The sequence below is a fragment of the Pinus tabuliformis genome, chromosome X, assembly GCF_031772625.1.
Source record: "Pinus tabuliformis cultivar Carrire ecotype Pingquan chromosome X, CPIR1, whole genome shotgun sequence".
In the NCBI taxonomy this organism is placed as follows: domain Eukaryota; kingdom Viridiplantae; phylum Streptophyta; class Pinopsida; order Pinales; family Pinaceae; genus Pinus; species Pinus tabuliformis.
The window spans coordinates 941,071,295-941,089,476 of record NC_142308.1 but is presented as its reverse complement, the minus strand read 5'-3'; the positions used below and the strand labels follow the sequence as shown (position 1 = coordinate 941,089,476).

Below are 18,182 nucleotides of genomic sequence, written 5' to 3'. Positions count from 1 at the left end.
TCTTGTAAGAAGCAGGCAGAACTATTGACCACTAAAATTGAATATAAGGGTGCATTTAATGTTGACAAAATCAATGTGAATCCACATAATGGATGAGGTTGGCTTCTCGTTTGAGCAATAGATTCCAATGTATTATGCAATACAAAATCTTCTTGTTCATAGTAAAATAGTGTATGTGGAGTCTTCATGCCCATTATTTGACAAAATAAAGATATTGTGAATCTTCTTGTTCATAGTAAAATAGTGTATGTGGAGGCTTCATGCCCATTATTTGACAAAATAAAGATATTGTGAATCTTATTTATTGCAAGATAAGTGATCACATCATTAATATTTTTGCAGAGTCATTAACAAAAGACAAGTTTACGAAACTTTGAACTATGTTTTGGATTTAAAAAATTGCAATCATGGTAGAGTGTACATAAGACAATTTCACCTCTAAAAAGTTTCAGATAGTTGTGTTGACAAATGAGCTTTGAAACATCAATTTCATCATACAATTTGACCTTTTATGGATATTGTTGATTCACAATGGAAGGTCAAATTACTAATTGGTTAGATTCGTCCAAGGTCCCCAAGTTATGCAAGTCGAAGTATCTAAGATAGGTCCCCAAGCTTTGCAAGTCAAAGTATCTAAGATAGGTCCCCAAGCTTTGCAAATCAAAGTATCTGAGATGAAGATCCAAATGCATTTAAGATGATTAACGTTGATTGTTTTTCCTATTTTAGATGAGTTACTTTTAATTTTAAGCCATATATAAATCATACCGATTGTCTTATCATTAAAATTATTTAGTTATCCATTTTATGTCAGGCAATGCTTACTTGTACTTCAACACTGTAAAGATATCTTTGAACACAACATTTTCTTGAAATTCATTATTCTTCGTTCCTGTAAGTCCACGGCTCTCTAACAACCATTACCATTGACTTGAGTACATTTAAAGAACATTGTGATATACTTAAAACCCTAGTTTTAAAAATAAGACATAAATTGCTTGAGAATTCACTTTCTTTAGATCCTTTGAAAGATCATTTACAATAGGATTTCACGATTTGTTGTTAACTATCCTCGGTTGCACTTGGAGATGATACAGCGCATAGCAACCTCCCGTGAAATAACAACAGAAATCTTATAAATCAGACAGAGCAAATCAACATTGCCACGAAATACCTGAAGTATCATCATCGCGGTTACTTCATAAAAAGTGCCAAACATAATACAAAGAACAATAGCACAAACAAGCACCACACACATTTGTAATAAACTTTTATTATTATGGGCTGATAAAGAAACAGAGGATACAGAGCTATACAGAGGCCAACCCCCAGTCAAGTCGATCACAAACAATGAACTATGATCATCCAGAGGCCAACTCCATTGAATTTGTTGTACAATTATTTACATATTTTACATCATCAATACAACGGTATAAGAAGTGCAAGTGATCAGAAGTGCCAGTGGATTCAAATGATTTAAGAAAGAAGGGGGAAGCACTATATTAGCTGATCCAGCGAAAACATACCACTGACCAGGAATCTCTAAACAGAAAGGTGGGGTGCAGTTCCTATTCGATGAAGGAAAGCAAAAAATACCAGCAATTTCCCCAAATTGTCACCTCGTGATGTACCAATCTCCTACCAAATCACACTCCTTTCAAATTCAGATGTTCAGCAAGAAGTCCAAAATCCAACGCCTTCTCCTTCAGTCTGCCCAATTCTTGCAGATAGACTTGGGATCGTGCCTTCTACTTTTCAAGGAAACCTCCAGTGGCTAAAAGGAGTATTTTACTTCCTACAAGGCCAAGAAGTGCTAAGAATCTATGTCAAACACTAGAATCTATGTTAACAATGTGATTCATCAATGGTCTTTACCTGTGTAGTTTGAAGAGTTGTCATTTTGTAGAACAAAGACTATTTATCAACTTGTAATTTGTACAACTTGTATAAGCAATTCTAGATTAGGTGGATTTAGTTCCTTTCTCCTACCACCACTGTAATTAGTGCTGTCTTCTTTCAGATCTACCAATTTTGCACACTTCTCTATGATGAGGTCAATTTCGCAATTCCTGGGTCATCAAATGACAGGGCCATGTTCGGCCAGTGTGGTGAATAGTTCTCCATTGCTGGTCTTCTGTTCGATGATCAACAAATCATATTTGGCAAATCCCAGTGGTATTGTGCTTTCCAGATCCTCGCATTGCTGTACCCAATTTCTGTCTTTAGCAAGGTAATTGTCACAGTGTAAAACAGATGAACGAGGATGGTTTTTAGAGAACCATCGTCCATACATACAACCTTCAAAGGCAATTACTTAATTCCATTGCAAGAGGCCCAAAATACAACATCTAAGAATAGGATTTTATCAATCCAAGACTGTAGAGAAAATGCTCTGACTTTGATTTGAAGAGATCACCAAGGGAGAATCGGATGGCAGGTTCCCTTGGAGGAGATTTTGTATGCATACAGTCGTCTTTTACTTGCAAGATTGTTAGTCCAATTTCTTGGCGAACAGCTTCTACTGTCTTGGCATCAACGGGGTTTCCAGCTGTATCAGTCACATAGAACACATCAGCTACCTTATCACCCCGCGTTGACACCTCTGCTTTTGTAACTGACATCCCATTTTCTCTAAATATGCGAGTCACCTCCGACAGAAGCCCAACACGGTCGTTGGTGCAGAGTTCCAGTCACATACCCTGAATTCATAAAATATCATCAACAAAACTCACACTAAGCTGACTAAAATTTAAAAAGGATCAAATTTGAATGCACCGGGAATCCCAAGTCTTAGGGTTTTGAATAAATTTCCACCATGGATTCGATCCTTGGACTCATACCTCTGATGTTCTTCGTCTAATGGCAGCCTCCAAACACTGAATCACACGCTGCTTCTCTGCTTCTGAATACACGGGGCAACCATCAGTATGCCTGATGTAGTACTCCTGTATCACAAAAGAGAAGAATGGAAATAAATACCCCAACTCTTCTTTAACCTAATTTAGATTCAATATTAATCCCATTAGGGATGTGATCTGAAACCACCTATACCTGGTTTAACAAAATCAAATTAGGAAATAAACATTTGAAAAAAAACAAAGATCCTATGAAAAATCAAGTCCCTTGTAGTTGCTGGAGCTATACCTGAAAAGTTTGTGGGCCTTGAGAGTCTATAGTGGCATGAAAGACAACATACTCCATATCTGTCAAGCTGCAAACAATATCAAAGAGAAGCTTAGGTCTGTCTTTACACTGAACAGTCACCACAGAATACCCCCTCTCCAAATAGTTGTCAACAGTCACAAGAGGCTTGGCGTTGTCGTTGTCGAAGTATCTAAGATAGGTCCCCAAGCTTTGCAAGTTAAAGTATCTAAGATAGGTCCCCAAGCTTTGCAAATCAAAGTATCTGAGATGAAGATCCAAATGCATTTAAGATGATTAACGTTGATTGTTTTCCTATTTTAGATGAGTTACTTTTAATTTTAAGCCATGTATAAATCATACCGATTGTCTTATCATTAAAATTATTTAGTTATCCATTTTATGTCAGGCAATGCTTACTTGTACTTCAACACTGTAAAGATATCTTTGAACACAACATTTTCTTGAAATTCATTATTCTTCATTCCTGTAAGTCCACGGCTCTCTAACAACCATTACCATTGACTTGAGGACATTTAAAGGACATTGTGATATACTTAAAACCCTAGTTTTAAAAATAAGACATAAATTCCTTGAGAATTCACTTTCTTTAGATCCTTTGAAAGCTCATTTTCCATAGGAGTTCACGATTTGTTGTTAACTATCCTTGGCTGCACTTGGAGATGATACAGCGCATAGCAACCTCCCGTGAAATAACAACAGAAATCTTATAAATCAGACAGAGCAAATCAACATTGCCACGAAATACCTGAAGTATCATCATCGCGGTTACTTCATAAAAAGTGCCAAACATAATACAAAGAACAATAGCACAAACCAGCACCACACACATTTGTAATAAACTTTTATTATTATGGGCTGATAAAGAAACAGAGGATATAGATCTATACAGAGGCCAACCCCCAATCAAGTCGATCACAAACAATGAACTATGATCATCCAGAGGCCAACTCCATTGAATTTGCTATACAATTATTTACATATTTTACATCATCAATATAACGGTATAAGAAGTGCAAGTGATCAGAAGTGCCAGTGGATTCAAATGATTTAAGAAAGAAGGGGGAAGCACTGTATTAGCTGATCCAGCGAAAACATACCACTGACCAAGAATCTCAAAACAGAAAGGTGGGGTGCAGTTCCTATTCGATGAAGGAAAGCAAAAAATACCAGCAATTGCCCCAAATTGTCACCTCGTGCTGTACCAATCTCCTACCAAATCACACACCTTTCAAATTCAGATGTTCAGCAAGAAGTCCAGAATCCAACGCCTTCTCCTTCAGTCTGCCCAATTCTTGCAGATAGACTTGGGATCGTGACTTCTACTTTTCAAAGGAAACCTCCAGTGGCTAAAAGGAGTATTTTACTTCCTACAAGGCCAAGAAGTGCTAAGCATCTATGTCAAGCACTAGAATCTATGTTAACACTGTGATTCATCAATGGTCTTTACCTGTGTAGATTGAAGAGTTGTCATTTTGTAGAACAAAGACTATTTATCAGCTTGTAATTTGTACAACTTGTATAAGCAATTCTAGATTAGGTGGATTTAGTTCCTTTCTCCTACCACCACTGTAATTAGTGCTGTCTTCTTTCAGATCTACCAATTTTGCACACTTCTCTATGATGAGGTTAATTTCGCAGATCCTGGGTCATCAAATGACAGGGCCATGTTCGGCCAGTGTGGTGAATAGTTCTCCATTGCTGGTCTTCTGTTCGATGATCAACAAATCATATTTGGCAAATCCCAGTGGTATTGTGCTTTCCAGATCCTGGCATTGCTGTACCCAATTTCTGTCTTTAGCAAGGTAATTGTCACAGTGTAAAACAGATGAACGAGGATGGTTTTTAGAGAACCATCGTCCATACATACAACCTTCAAAGGCAATTACTTAATTCCATTGCAAGAGGCCCAAAATACAACATCTAAGAATAAGATTTTATCAATCCAAGACTGTAGAGAAAATGCTCTGACTTTGATTTGAAGAGATCACCAAGGGAGAATCGGATGGCAGGTTCGCTTGGAGGAGATTTTGTATGCATACAGTTGTCTTTTACTTGCAAGATTGTTAGTCCAATTTCTTGGCGAACAGCTTCTACTGTCTTGGCATCAACGGGGTTTCCAGCTGTATCAGTCACATAGAACACATCAGCTACCTTATCACCCTGCGTTGACACCTCTGCTTTTGTAACTGACATCCCATTTTCTCTAAATATGCGAGTCACCTCCGACAGAAGCCCAACATGGTCGTTGGTGCAGAGTTCCAGTCGCATACCCTGAATTCATAAAATATCATCAACAAAACTCACACTAAGCTGACTAAAATTTAAAAAGGATCAAATTTGAATGCATTGGGAATCCCAAGTCTTAGGGTTTTGAATAAATTTCCACCATGGATTTGATCCTTGGACTCATACCTCTGATGTTCTTCGTCTAATGGCAGCCTCCAAACACTGAATCACACGCTGCTTCTCTGCTTCTGAATACACGGGGCAACCATCAGTATGCCTAATGTAGTACTCCTGTATCACAAAAGAGAAGAATGGAAATAAATACCCCAACTCTTCTTTAACCTAATTTAGATTCAATATTAATCCCATTAGGGATGTGATCTGAAACCACCTATACCTGGTTTAACAAAATCAAATTAGGAAATAAACATTTGAAAAAAAACAAAGATCCTATGAAAAATCAAGTCCCTTGTAGTTGCTGGAGCTACACCTGAAAAGTTTGTGGGCCTTGAGAGTCTATAGTGGCATGAAAGACAACATACTCCATATCTGTCAAGCTGCAAACAATATCAAAGAGAAGCTTAGGTCTGTCTTTACACTGAACAGTCACCACAGAATACCCCCTCTCCAAACAGTTGTCAACAGTCACAAGAGGCTTGGCGTTGTCGTTGTCCTTGAGAGAAAGAGATGCCCTGTCTCCAGTTCCATCGAGTTTATCATAGTCACGGTCAGCAAACATCAATTGATAAAGCCGCCTTTCTGTGTGAGTGAATCCCATTGACACCACCGTTTTAGCTTCTCTGTGTTAATTCAATTGTCGTATGTTCAGCGGCTGCATCTAGACCTACTGGTTTTCCAAACAAAGGCACTACGCAAGGGTTTGTTGCCAACCTCTGCAATACAACGCATGGATGATTCAGAGGGATCCAGAGCGGCGTGGAGGGATCCAGGGGAGGCAAGTCCTGACGCCCGCCTGGAGAACACCACTGGAGAAACCCTACCTCTGGAATGGCGATTGGCACCCCGCGCTCTTCATTACCTGGACCGCCTCAGTGACTATTTTGATCGACGGTTCCAGTGTTTGTAATCGTCTAACATCTAATCGTACGGCGTCAAATGAGGACACGTAGGCAAAAATGGGGATGGATTTCAGAGGGAAATGCCTTACGGCGTAATTAATGGCTATGGAAATTGGAAAAGGCATTAGCAAAGGAAAAGTGGCAATAATTGGCATTTTATTTATGAAATAAAGGAAAATAGGAGAAAAGGAAGGTGAAGAGACACATATTTTCATGAGAGGGAAATTGAATTGAAAAATGAAGAAAATAGAGGCCTCAATGATAAAAAGGCTTATGAGACTTAGTTCACATCCTTTTGACATTTTTTGGGTTGAGCTCTCTTCCATTCTCTCATTCTCTCATACTCTTACACACTTAGAGAAATCTTGGAGCATTCTTGGAGCACTTTGACATACACTGGATTTGGAGAAAGAAGGCAAAGGAAAGCAGGAAAGCGCAAGATAACAATTGGATCAACATCTACAACAAGATTTCTTTGCAGATAACAGGTTGCATGTGTGATTCCCTTGTTGATTTATGGATGTATGGTATATGCATGTGATTTTTTGGTTATGTGTTGTCATTGGCATGGATATTTGCTTGGATTCACCATGGTTTTCACCTTGCGTTCCATTTCCTGGATAGCCATGGTGTTGTGGGTTTTTCCACTTTTTATTTTTTCTTATTGGTGCTTAGGTTCCTTATGGATGTGGGTTGGAACAAACACTTTGGAAGCCTTGGAACAACTTGGGTTGAGTTACTAGTCTTGGAGCTTAGGTTGGAATAAACACTCTGGAGCCCTTGATGGGTTGAGTTATTAGTCCCTTGAGCTGGGTTGGAAAAACACTCTAGAGCCCTAGAAGGTTTTCAATTGAGTTACTAGTTCTTGGAGCCCTGGACAACTTGGGTAGAGACTGATTTGGTTGGTGTTAGTGATGTTCGATGATGGAGGTGGAATCATTGTGGATGAGGGTTGAGGTCGTTTGGCCTTTGTAAGCCCTGGTTTGGTTTTTTTTGGTATAATCCATGAGATCCCACATTCATGCTTGGAATATGATGTGGGGGTGATTGGCTAAAAGAGATATTTGATTCATCCCAATCTATGGTCAGGTCATACATGGAAGTCCTTTACTTGGTCGATATTTCCACGTGTTAATACGAGACATTTCCTTATTGTGATCTATGAGCATTTGTAGTGATTATGTTGATGATATTATGGTTGAGTTTCCATGGTTTCTATGTTAGTTATATGATGTGTATTATCTATGTATATTGTCATGAATTGTTTAGTTATTGATGGTTGATGAATGTATGGACTAATAAGTATTATTGTAACTATGAGGAGAGGGCATAGGGCCTTATTGTTGATTCTCAAATGAATCCCAGACTATTATGATTAGATATGCATTCATGACTTGTAGCTTACATGTTTTCCATGTGTTTGATGAAATGTCTAGTGTATTCTAGGTAGTCTAGGTCATTTTCTGCCTCCAAGTTTAAATGTTTAGCTTTTTTTTCATGTCAATTATGATTCTAGAAAGTCTTAGGTAGTTTTGGGTAGTGGTCTAGAGGTTGGCCTGGAAAGGTGGCTCAGACCTTGGGACTCCACCCTCTGAACTAGGAAAGTTGGGTCATAACCGCATGGAGATAGTGCTGTGCATGCGGTTGGAGGCCTATAATCGCACCCAGGCCTTGTCATGCATGCAGTTAGGAGTCTAGATCATTGAAAAGAGACCCAACACAGGTTTGACCACCTGGGGTGGTCCTTTGGCCTCCAAGTCTCCTATAGCCCTAAGGGATGTTGTGAGTTGTGAGTTTGTGTTTAATTGTAGGCCCCACTTCCTTAACTAGAACTGAGAGGTCGGGTCATGTCATACCAGTAAAACTAGGTACATGTGGGAAGGGGTGGTTACAGGTTGGTATCGAAGCTTCCAAGTTCAAACACTTGGATTGGATGAGTAGGATGTGATTGTTATGCATGCATGTTAGTTGTCGATGTTTTTGTTATGCATGCATTGTGATGGTCATTGTTGTGGTCTTGTGTCACTATGGCGATGTTGATGTTGAGACAGTTGATATGTTAATTTCATTATATATACATATGTTGTGTTAATCTGGATTGATTGTGCAGACAAGACAGCCTTCCTTGAACTTCACTGAGGTATGTTGGATTATGTTTATATTTGGTTTATCTGACATGGTATGCTTTTAGAAGTATAAGATCAGAGATGAAAAGCAAAATGGTGGATTACAGTTGATGTGACTCTCCTTATGGATAAGATGAGCAACACAAAGATGAGTACTCTCCTAACATAGCAGACGCCTTGAGAAGTTTAAAGGAAAAGATCATAATTTGTAAAGAAGATAATGACAGGATCATTCAGTCACATGAAAGACTTTCAAGGGCACAAGAAAAGTAAGCAAAGGTAAATGCAATGATTCTTCAGAGTTTATTAGATTTGTAGTGACAGTGACAACCATGGATCAGTTATGTATAGGAGGAAAGGACTAATGGGGCGTATGGTAGTAGGTCTCATGGAGGGCACAAGCCAGACAAAGATGATATGGTCATAGGTGGTAGATGGATGGATACACCTAACAAGAGAGGTAGTGGTTATGGATTCTATTCTAGTTATAGTTCAGATAGGAAACATGGTCATCATCCTTATAGGAGGAATGAGAAGTAGTACTTGTCAGATGATTTTAAGAAAGTCAAGCCTCCTACTTTTGATGGAGAGATGAAGAAACTGGAAGATGCAAAAGCATGGTTTCTTGGGATGACGAAGTTCTTCGAGCTACATGATTATATAGAGAATATGAAAGCCAAGATAGCCATTTTTAGTCTCAAAGGAAAAGAAGATGTTTGGTGGGAAGATGTGAAGTGTGTCAGAGGCATCAAGACAGAGGAGTTGAGTTGGCATGAGTTCAAAGGACCTTTTAGAAAGAAGTACTTGTCAAAGAGATACTATGACGGTAAGGCTAAGGAGTTATATGAATTGAAGATGGGTTCTATGAAAAATGAAGAGTATACAACCAAGCTTCTGGATCTATTGAGGTATGTGCCATATCTTAAGGATGAGACGATGAAGGTTCAAAGATTTGTTAGTGTATTTCCGTTAGCATAAGATCAGATTGAGTATGATGAGCCTTGGTCATTGGAGGAAGTAATTAAAAAGTTGAAACATTATTATGAGAAGTTTAATCATAAGTCAAAGCCTAAGCAGGGTTGGAAAGGTAATGAAAAGACTAAGGGGAAATGGGATAAGAAGCAAGGAAGACCTCGGGATGCAAGTAACAAGGAGAATGCAACACCGTACAAGAAATTCAATGCAGTTGATAGAGGACATAGATTTCAATCTTAGGAGAAAAACAAGGGTGATAGAAGGAAGCCTTATGCAGTGTTGGACTTATGGTGGAAGCATCACAGGAAAGATTTTCCACAGCATTAGAGTGGAAGACCTCAGATCTATAGTGCTCGGGAGGCATAGACAGTTGAGGATGTTGGACAAAGTATTCCTTGGATTTATGCAACATTGGATAATAGGTAGGTTAATCATTCGACATCTATTATCGAGATGGAAGGTAAGATTTGTGATCAAGTTGTTTCTATTTTTATTGACCGGAGATCTAACTATAGTTATATTAGTCCTGACTTAGTGGATAAGTGTTGTTTGAATAAAGAAGTGCATGCATAATCTTAGTTGGTACAGTTGGATACAAGTACTAAGAAAAGAGTTTATCATTGCGTGAGATCTTGTGCATTTGAGCTTAATGGTATGTTTACATCAACACATCTAAAGGTGCTTTTGTTGGGATCATACAATATGTAGTTGGGTATGGATTGTTTGTACATTCACAGGACTAAGGTAGATTTCTATGATAAGACTATTGAGTGCTTGGATGATGATGGAGAGAAGAGAATCTTGTAGGGAAAGAAGAAGCCTACATCAGTGAGAATGGTTATAGCTATGAAGGAAAAGTGCAGTGGCAGGAAAGGATGTGTATTTTTTGCAGTTCATATTTCCAATGACAAAGGGAAGGATGTTGAAGATGTTGAAATATTGGAGAGGTATCCGGTTTTGTATTAGTTTCAAGATGTATTTCCAGCAGAGATTTCAGAGTTACCACCTCATAGGGAAGTGGACTTTTCTATTGAGTTGATGCCAAGAGCAACACCAACATCTAAGGCACCTTACAGGATGAGCACTCTAAAATTAGTGGAATTAAAGTTGCAACTTAAGGAAATTCTCAATAAGGGATACATTAGGCCAAGTGTGTTTCCTTGGGGTGCACTAGTGTTGTTCATAAAGAAGAATGATGGTACTCTTAGGTTGTGTATTGATTACAGGTAGTTGAACAAGGTGATGATCAAGAATAGGTATCCTTTGTCGTAGATTGATGACATGTTTGATCAGTTGAAGGCAGCAACGGTGTTATTAAAGATTGACTTGAGATTAGGATATCATTAGGTACACATCAAAGAAGAGGACATCTACAAAACCACATTATGTATCAAGTATGGGCATTATGAGTTTGTAGTGGTTCCGTTTGGTCTTAATAACGCTCCAACTACTTTCATGTGTTTGATGAATAGTGTGTTGCATCCTTATCTATACAAGTTTGTGATAATATTCATTGATGATATATTGATATATTCTAAGGACGAGGAAGAGCATGTAGAACACCTAGTAGCAGTGTTAATATTCTTGAGAGAGGATCAGTTTTATTCCAAGCTTAGTAAATGAATTTTCTTTCAGACAGAAGTTTATTACTTGGGACATGTTGTTTCCAAGGAAGGCATAATAGTGGACCCAAAAAAGATCAGAGCTATCATGGAGTACGAGGAATATGGATGAGGCCAGATCATTTATGGGACTAGAAGGTTATCACAGGAGGTTCATCAAGAACTTCTCACGGATTGTCTATCTTGTTACATTGTTGCAGCAAAAAGGTAAGAAGTTTGAATGGACTGAGGAGTGTGCAACTAGTTTCAAGAAGTTAGCATTTGCTTAAAAATGATCTGATATTGAAGATTGTAGATCCAGATAAAGAGTTTGTGGTTTGTACAAAAGCTTGCAAGAGAGGACTTGGTTGAGTTTGATGCAGGAAGGACAGGTGGTATGCTATGAGTCAAGGAAGTTGAATGAACACGAGTAGAACTATGTGACACACAATCTTGAGTTTGTTGCTATCATCCATGCTTTGAAGATGTGGAGACATTATCTTTTTGGTAGGAGGTTCGTCTTGATGAGTGATCACAATGGGTTGAGGTACTTATTTGACAAACCCAATATGAATGCCAAGCAAGCTAGATGGTTGGATACTCTTAGTGAGTTTTATTTTGAGATCAAGTACATTAAGGGAAAGGAGAATAGGGTTGTAGATTCTCTTAGTAGAAGAGTGCAGCTGAATCACATTGTAGTAGTGATTTCTTATGGGACAAACTTGCAGGCATGGAAACATGATGACAAGTATCAGTGGTTGAGGAACATGTTATAAAAACAGGGTAAAGGTAATAGGGATGAGGAATATCATCTCATGGTAGATGGTTTGGTTAGATTCATGAACAAGATTTATGTGTCAAATGACAGTGAGCTCAAGAAGCTTAACTTGAGGGTGTTAGCTACCTATACCAATAGGTTTCATATTTCATGATTGGCAATTAAAAGTTCCAAATATGCTCTACTTTGATGATGCAAAGATCACATATTTCCAAGAGAAAACAATCTGTGCATATAGCTTGATGTGGACTCAATTTTGATGGATGGTCCAACTGCCTAACCTGGATCATGCCATGTTTTAAATTTTCAGTTGTAGAATAGAGAAAGAAGTCTGTCCAAACTGTTTAATCTTGGCAGACAAGTAGCTTAGGTAGAGAAGTAAGGCTCCCAACTACTTAATCTGGGACCTTGGAAGCAATAAGGGTAGCAGTAGATAGGAAATCAAAAGGGAAAAAGCCAAAGAAAAGAAAAGGCAAATAAGGGTCTGCAAGTCTAAGTGCACCCTCCATGAAGAAACAAAAAATGCTAGGCAAGTAGATGGGTAGACAGTTGGGGTCGCAGAAGTGTCATTCCTTTCCAGTTGAGTGTTTGATAAACTGTTTACAAAGGAATAGCAGTGGATTGAGAAGGTCCTCTTCTCCATCATGATGCAGCAAAGCAAAGGAGCATGTCTAACTTCCCAGTTTCCCCTTTCACTCTCATTACTAACATCCCCTCATCAGTTGAGATTCATGGAAGGATTTGAGATTTTATGGTGGTTCTTAGTCTTTTAAAAGCCACATTTCTTGTCTAATATTCTTTTCATTTTGATCTACTCCCTAAGCTAAGTGATTTTCAAATAAACTTAGTGATATCACTCCCCATCCATCCTTTTCATCCACATTAACCCCTAACTTCTATTATCTAAATCCCCTAAACTGCCCTTTCCCTACTATTATAGCACCATGGTGTATAAACCCCAAACATGGTATAAATATCCCTCCCCTTGGCACTATAGCTAAATAAGTTGTTTAGGGAGACTTTGGTCCAACTGGGACTATGGTCAACCCTGTAATGGGATTGATTTAACCTTTGGTTGGAGTGATAACCTTTCCCCTAAGCCCTCACCTTCCCTCTGCTCAAAAAATGCCACAGAAAACCCCTTTCCCCCTGCTAAACCCACTTCTAACCTCTTTTTCCTTACAAAAACCCTTGAAAAACCCTTAACCCTAAGGTTCTCCACCTAAAAGTATTTAATTAAATATTTTAATAGGCCAGAAGGACCCCCCCAACCTGCACGATCCGTCGGCGGGCCCGCCAGCCGTCCGATCCTCGCCGCCCAAGATCTAACGGTGGGCGGTCGTTTTCGCTCCTCGACCTGCCGACCTTTAGCGTCCGGGGGAAGTGGTTTTCCGCCCCGTACAAGGGACGCGTGGCAGGCGGTGGGGTTGTTCGGAGCCCCCCTCCCCGATACCGCCTTTGCCCAACGGTGGTGCGGGGAACCCGCTTACCACCATCCCGTTACCGCCTTCCCCTTGCGTCATCAATACGTCAGCATGACGTAGCGCCCTCCCCCGCCCCCGCGCTGTGTGGCCTCCACGTAACCCTGCCACCTTATCCACCCGCCACCGTGTCCTGTCACCCTGGCCTACACCTCAGCAGCCACGTCATCCCCCGTACCCGGGCCCGCCATGACGTCATGCTGACGTCATCGGCGGAAAGGCGCCAATTACCTATTTTTTCCAAATTTTGTCGTTAAAGTCACGTTTTGGGCAGTTTTTATGTCATTTTCACGTAAAGGAAGAGATAGCCGTTGCAGCTGCCAAAGCGCCTTCAGGCCTCCAAATTCAAATTGCAACCGTTCCAATTCATCAAGTCAACCTTCAGAGTTCGACCCTGAGGCTGTTTAAAGCGTTCTATCCAGGTACTCACCGTAATTCCCCATTTTCGCCCATGCATACCATTTCTCTGTAAATTGCCATTAAAATACCCGTTGAGTTCCATATAAACTCTGCACCTACTATCTAAAGTGAGCCAAGCTAACCTGCTTACCCCCAGAACCATAAATTCAGCATTGAAACAGTCAATTCGCGGGCCAAAACTGTGAAATTATCTTTGAGGTGCCCGGCATTGTTCCCTTTTGCCGGGTGCAGACCAACAACATTTCCACCAAAGTAAATCTCACTTACCCTCTGCAATTCACCCCTAGCAATTCACAACCTTTGTGAACCTACCAAGACTGCAGAAACAAGCCTCCCTTTTCAACTGTAAAAAACATTTCAGACATTGTCTACAGTTGGCTTATCATTTCAACTCTTAAGAGGTTTGCAAACCATTTCACTCATCTTACTCAAAATCAAATCATACAATGGCTGCCCCTGCACCCACAGCTCTCAGTGTTGCTCCATTAAATCCACCCAATAAAGACCTGCAGTCTTTATCTCTTGCTGACCAGGACTACCTTATTGAAGACTATGTGGGAAACAGAGACTTTCTGCAGACCTTCAGACAGTTAAGAGAGGACTACCTGATTGGTCATGATACATATGGCATCTGGGAGTCAAACCTGCCATACTATTGTCTCCCCTCTATAAATGTGTTTCCTGAAATCATTCGCCTATGTGCTGAAAACTATGATGAGCAGCACAGAGCCATCAGCACTCCATCTGGGAGAATCCTCTTCCACATTAATCCTGAGTCCATCAACAAAATGCTACATTTTGATCAGACAGAGCTGTTGTTCCCTTTCTCTATGAACTATCTGCTGGACAATGGTGCCAAGATGACCAGTGAGGAGATTCAAAAGGTCACCAGGACATTCATGAGACCTGAGTGCCAGCCTGCAGGGCCACCTCCTTATTTAGATGTCCACTTCACTGAAGTAGGTAGATTACTCCTGGACATGATTGCTTATGTGCTGGGATACAACACCAGTGAGCATGTGGATCAAACCATGCTAGTATTGCTGGCTGTTTACAGCCCAGGCCAACCCCCTGCCCGCAAATACAACTTTGCCAAATTCATTGCTAACAAGATTCATGATCAGTTGAGCAAAGTGGACAGGCAGGGTGTCTTCAGGTACTCAGCTTATATTTATCACCTCTTTATGTATTATCAGTCTGAGGCTTTTCCATGCTATATCAAAAAGCTGGATTATAGAGGGGAAAGAAGATCTGTCATCTTCTGGACCTCTGTCTATCACATAGTCACAAACTCACCCTATTCCTATTGTGAGTTTGTTGACCAATTTGTGTATCCAGTCTCTTGCCTATTGATGAGGTCCTCTCCTCCCAGAATGTCAACAGATATACAGAGGCCAATGAGACCTTGATAAAGATTAGGAGGCATCAAATGCCAAAAGAGGATTGGTGGCAAGCAATGCTTCAAATTCTGCCACGGTAGCTTCAGCTGTTCGGTCACTGCCAGCTCCAGGTCACTACAAGACAAACAGCATGATAAAGTCAGCATTAAAAGCCGCTGAAATATGACTCAGCACATGGATTACTACGGCTAGCCCAAAAGGTAAAGAAATGCGCAAATTTTGACAGCGTATCCTCAGCCGACTCCAACTGCCACCAAGTCAATAGGCTCTGACCATTTTTGACAGCTAAGGGACCAAAAGTTATTACAGCATTAAATTTCTCAGCTGCTACACTCCAGCGGTTGGCACGCTATTAATGAAGCATTTACTCTCCATTCAGATATTTTCTTATGTAAACTTTGTATATATACTCCCCTTAGTAACGCATAAGGGGTTGGTAATAGTTCACTCTGAGACATGTATACTGTTTACTTTCAGAATTGTTTAATACAAAGAGCTAGATCAGCTCAGTGATTTCCTGGAAATATGGTGTCTTGCTGATGATTCATGTGTTGATGCAGAATTCTTGTGCTGTCTGATGAAATAACAAGTTTTTCCTCAATCTCTGTTCTTGTCTTTCTTATGTTTATCAAATCATATTCATGTTACACTAAACTAGCAGTAAAGAAAAAGAATAGTGCAGGATTTGTTTTACTACACCTTGTACTCAATTTTTACTGCTGTAAATGTTTGTCTTCAGAATTAACCATGGACATGAATTCTTAATTGCTCATGTAGCTGTTAATTCTATATGTATGAATGTTACCTAGAAATTCTTCATTGCTTCTAGGTCAATATTCTCGTTGTCTTTCTCTAGCAGTTTACTGTAAGATTCTTGATTGCCTTGCATAAACTGGATACAGCCCACCCAATCACTTTATGAACGTTTGTTCCTCAGACACTAACCTTGCTCTGCAGCATCACTACAGCATCACACAGCACCTCAAAACAGCTAAAGGACCACTGACTCCATTGCCCAATGACATATAACATTCTAGTGAGAGCATACATATTTTGACTGAAACATTCTCCAACCAAATACAAAAAACAAATCTTGAACATCATAGCTAGCCTAAAATACTATCAGAACAGAGACAAATTATAAAGAGAGAGCCCTCTCTAATTACAGTTTGGCTAGAAGCCATAATCCAAAGATTGGTTAGTGGTTACCCCGGCCGTATTCCCTTGGGAGTCATAGGGAACAACCTGGGTGTTAACATAAATGGCGACTCCACTGGGGAACTCCTTAAGATTTTCTAATTACTGTATATCTCCTAAATCTACAGATGAAGTCTGAATAACGGCCAGGAAGCCTTCAGGACTGTTTCTGTTTTACATTAACAGGTTCAGATAAATGCTGCTTCAGTCAATCTTCATGTTAGCTTTAAGAAATATACAGCCATTCCAAAATCCTGCCTAGTCCTTACAGATAGAAAAATATTCCAAAAAACATACTCAAAAAGAAGTTCAGAAGCTGGCTCCTAAAAGGGAAACCAGACACACTAGGTCAAACCCTGACCCAAATCCACCAGCAGTTTTTGAAAATCCAAATACAATCCCCAAAATAATTAGGAAACAGCAAAGGCAAGAAAATCCTAGTGATTTGAATCCTGAGGCAGCTCACCCTGAACCAGTTCCAACTCCTATCAAGGTTCTATTTCGGTCTACTCCTGTTTCCCCCAGTTCACCATCTACATCTCAAAGCCCTCCTTTCACATCTTCATCCACTGCACAAATTCCCTTGACCAATACTCTAGTGTCCACCTTTCCCACTACTCCTGTTGTACCAATCGTCCCTGTTATCCAATTTGTCCCTATCAATCCTATAAACCCTGCAAATATGGCCAATAGGTATGCACCCTTGCAGATACCAGCTAATGCTGCAGCTCTACCCCAAGACTACCAAACTAAAATCTCATATTTTGACTCCACTGGCCCTTTGACAGCTATTCAGCATGCCAAAAGGATGCAAGACCATTTTGAAACTTATGAAATAGATGATGACAGTGTGAGAATGAGGATGTTTGTTCAAAGTCTGACTGGGGATGTAAGAACTTGGTTTAGATCCCTCAATGCAAATTCCATCACAACCCCTGATGAGCTTTATCAAGCCTTTACCAGCAGATGGGAGAAGAAGAAGGATCCTCTGCACATACTTGGTGAATATGACACAATCAAGAGAGGTCCTCAAGAGACCGTTCTGGAGTATTGTGCTAGATTCAACAATGTGTACAACGCAATACCACAAAACTTAAGACCTCCTCCTGATTTAGCCTTGTACAAATTCCCTGATGGTTTTGACCCTGACATGGCATATCAATTGAAGGAAAGAGCCCCTGAAACCCTTGAAGAGGCTCAAAAAGTTGCTGTCACAGTGGAAGCTAACCTGATTGCCAAAAGAAACAGAGCAAGGTTGGAAAAGAGAACCACCTTCAAAGAAGAGCCCTCAGCCTTAGATCAAAAACTGGATGCAATACTTACTGGTATGAAGAGACTGGGTGACAGAGTAGAATCAATTGAGGAAAATCATCATGGGAAGCACCACAAAACAACCCTCCTAGGAATCCAAATTTTAGGAGAACTCAAAACCCAAACGTTGGCAAGGCCAGTGCTGACCAAGACATAAGACCCCCTTTCCAAGAAAACTATGCTGAAACTTCCACATCAAATGAACCCAATGAAGATTCTCAGATTAATTTAATGGGTCTAGATGGTGAAATTCAAGTCTTCTTAACACAAGAAGATCATGAGAATGATGAAATCAAGCTGTTCCAAACCAAATCAGGTGAGTCATTTGACTTTAAACAAGGTTATGACACAGCTGTTTATGAAGTCCATAAACAATACAAGTTAAGGAGCAGAACTGTAAATGTAACACAGCCTGAAAAGACA

At 39.9% G+C, this 18,182-nt stretch overlaps 1 protein-coding gene across 2 annotated transcripts; it reads right to left on the bottom strand.

Moving 5' to 3' along the window:
• Positions 1-2,576: 2,576 nt before the first annotated feature.
• Positions 2,577-6,413, bottom strand: LOC149142804 (ACT domain-containing protein ACR4-like). 2 transcript variants are annotated; one of them, XR_016264331.1, is made up of 5 exons: positions 5,882-6,410; positions 5,578-5,682; positions 3,145-3,211; positions 2,841-2,945; positions 2,577-2,699 (listed from the first exon to the last, which is right to left on the bottom strand). XR_016264331.1 is itself a non-coding variant. In XM_089447884.1 (5 exons), the coding sequence occupies exons 1-5, from the start codon at positions 6,167-6,169 to the stop codon at positions 2,691-2,693; spliced, it is 531 nt and encodes a 176-aa protein (XP_089304010.1). In that variant the 5' UTR covers positions 6,170-6,413; the 3' UTR covers positions 2,577-2,690. The 2 variants fall into 2 exon arrangements, 1 of the variants encoding a protein (XP_089304010.1); XM_089447884.1 differs by having other exon boundaries at positions 2,841-2,902; positions 5,882-6,413.
• Between the last annotated feature and the right edge of the window lie 11,769 nt (positions 6,414-18,182).

What these genes read in the sequence shown, in the direction of transcription:
- LOC149142804 (XM_089447884.1), bottom strand. Translation starts at nt 6,169, where the DNA reads ATGGGATTCACTCACACAGAAAGGCGGCTTTATCAATTGATGTTTGCT. An exon ending in AAGGCCCACAAACTTTTCAG is followed by an intron (nt 5,683 to 5,881) that starts GTGTAGCTCCAG and finishes TTTGTGATACAG; the next exon opens with GAGTACTACATTAGGCATAC. An exon ending in TTAGACGAAGAACATCAGAG is followed by an intron (nt 3,212 to 5,577) that starts GTATGAGTCCAA and finishes TATTGTTTGCAG; the next exon opens with CTTGACAGATATGGAGTATG.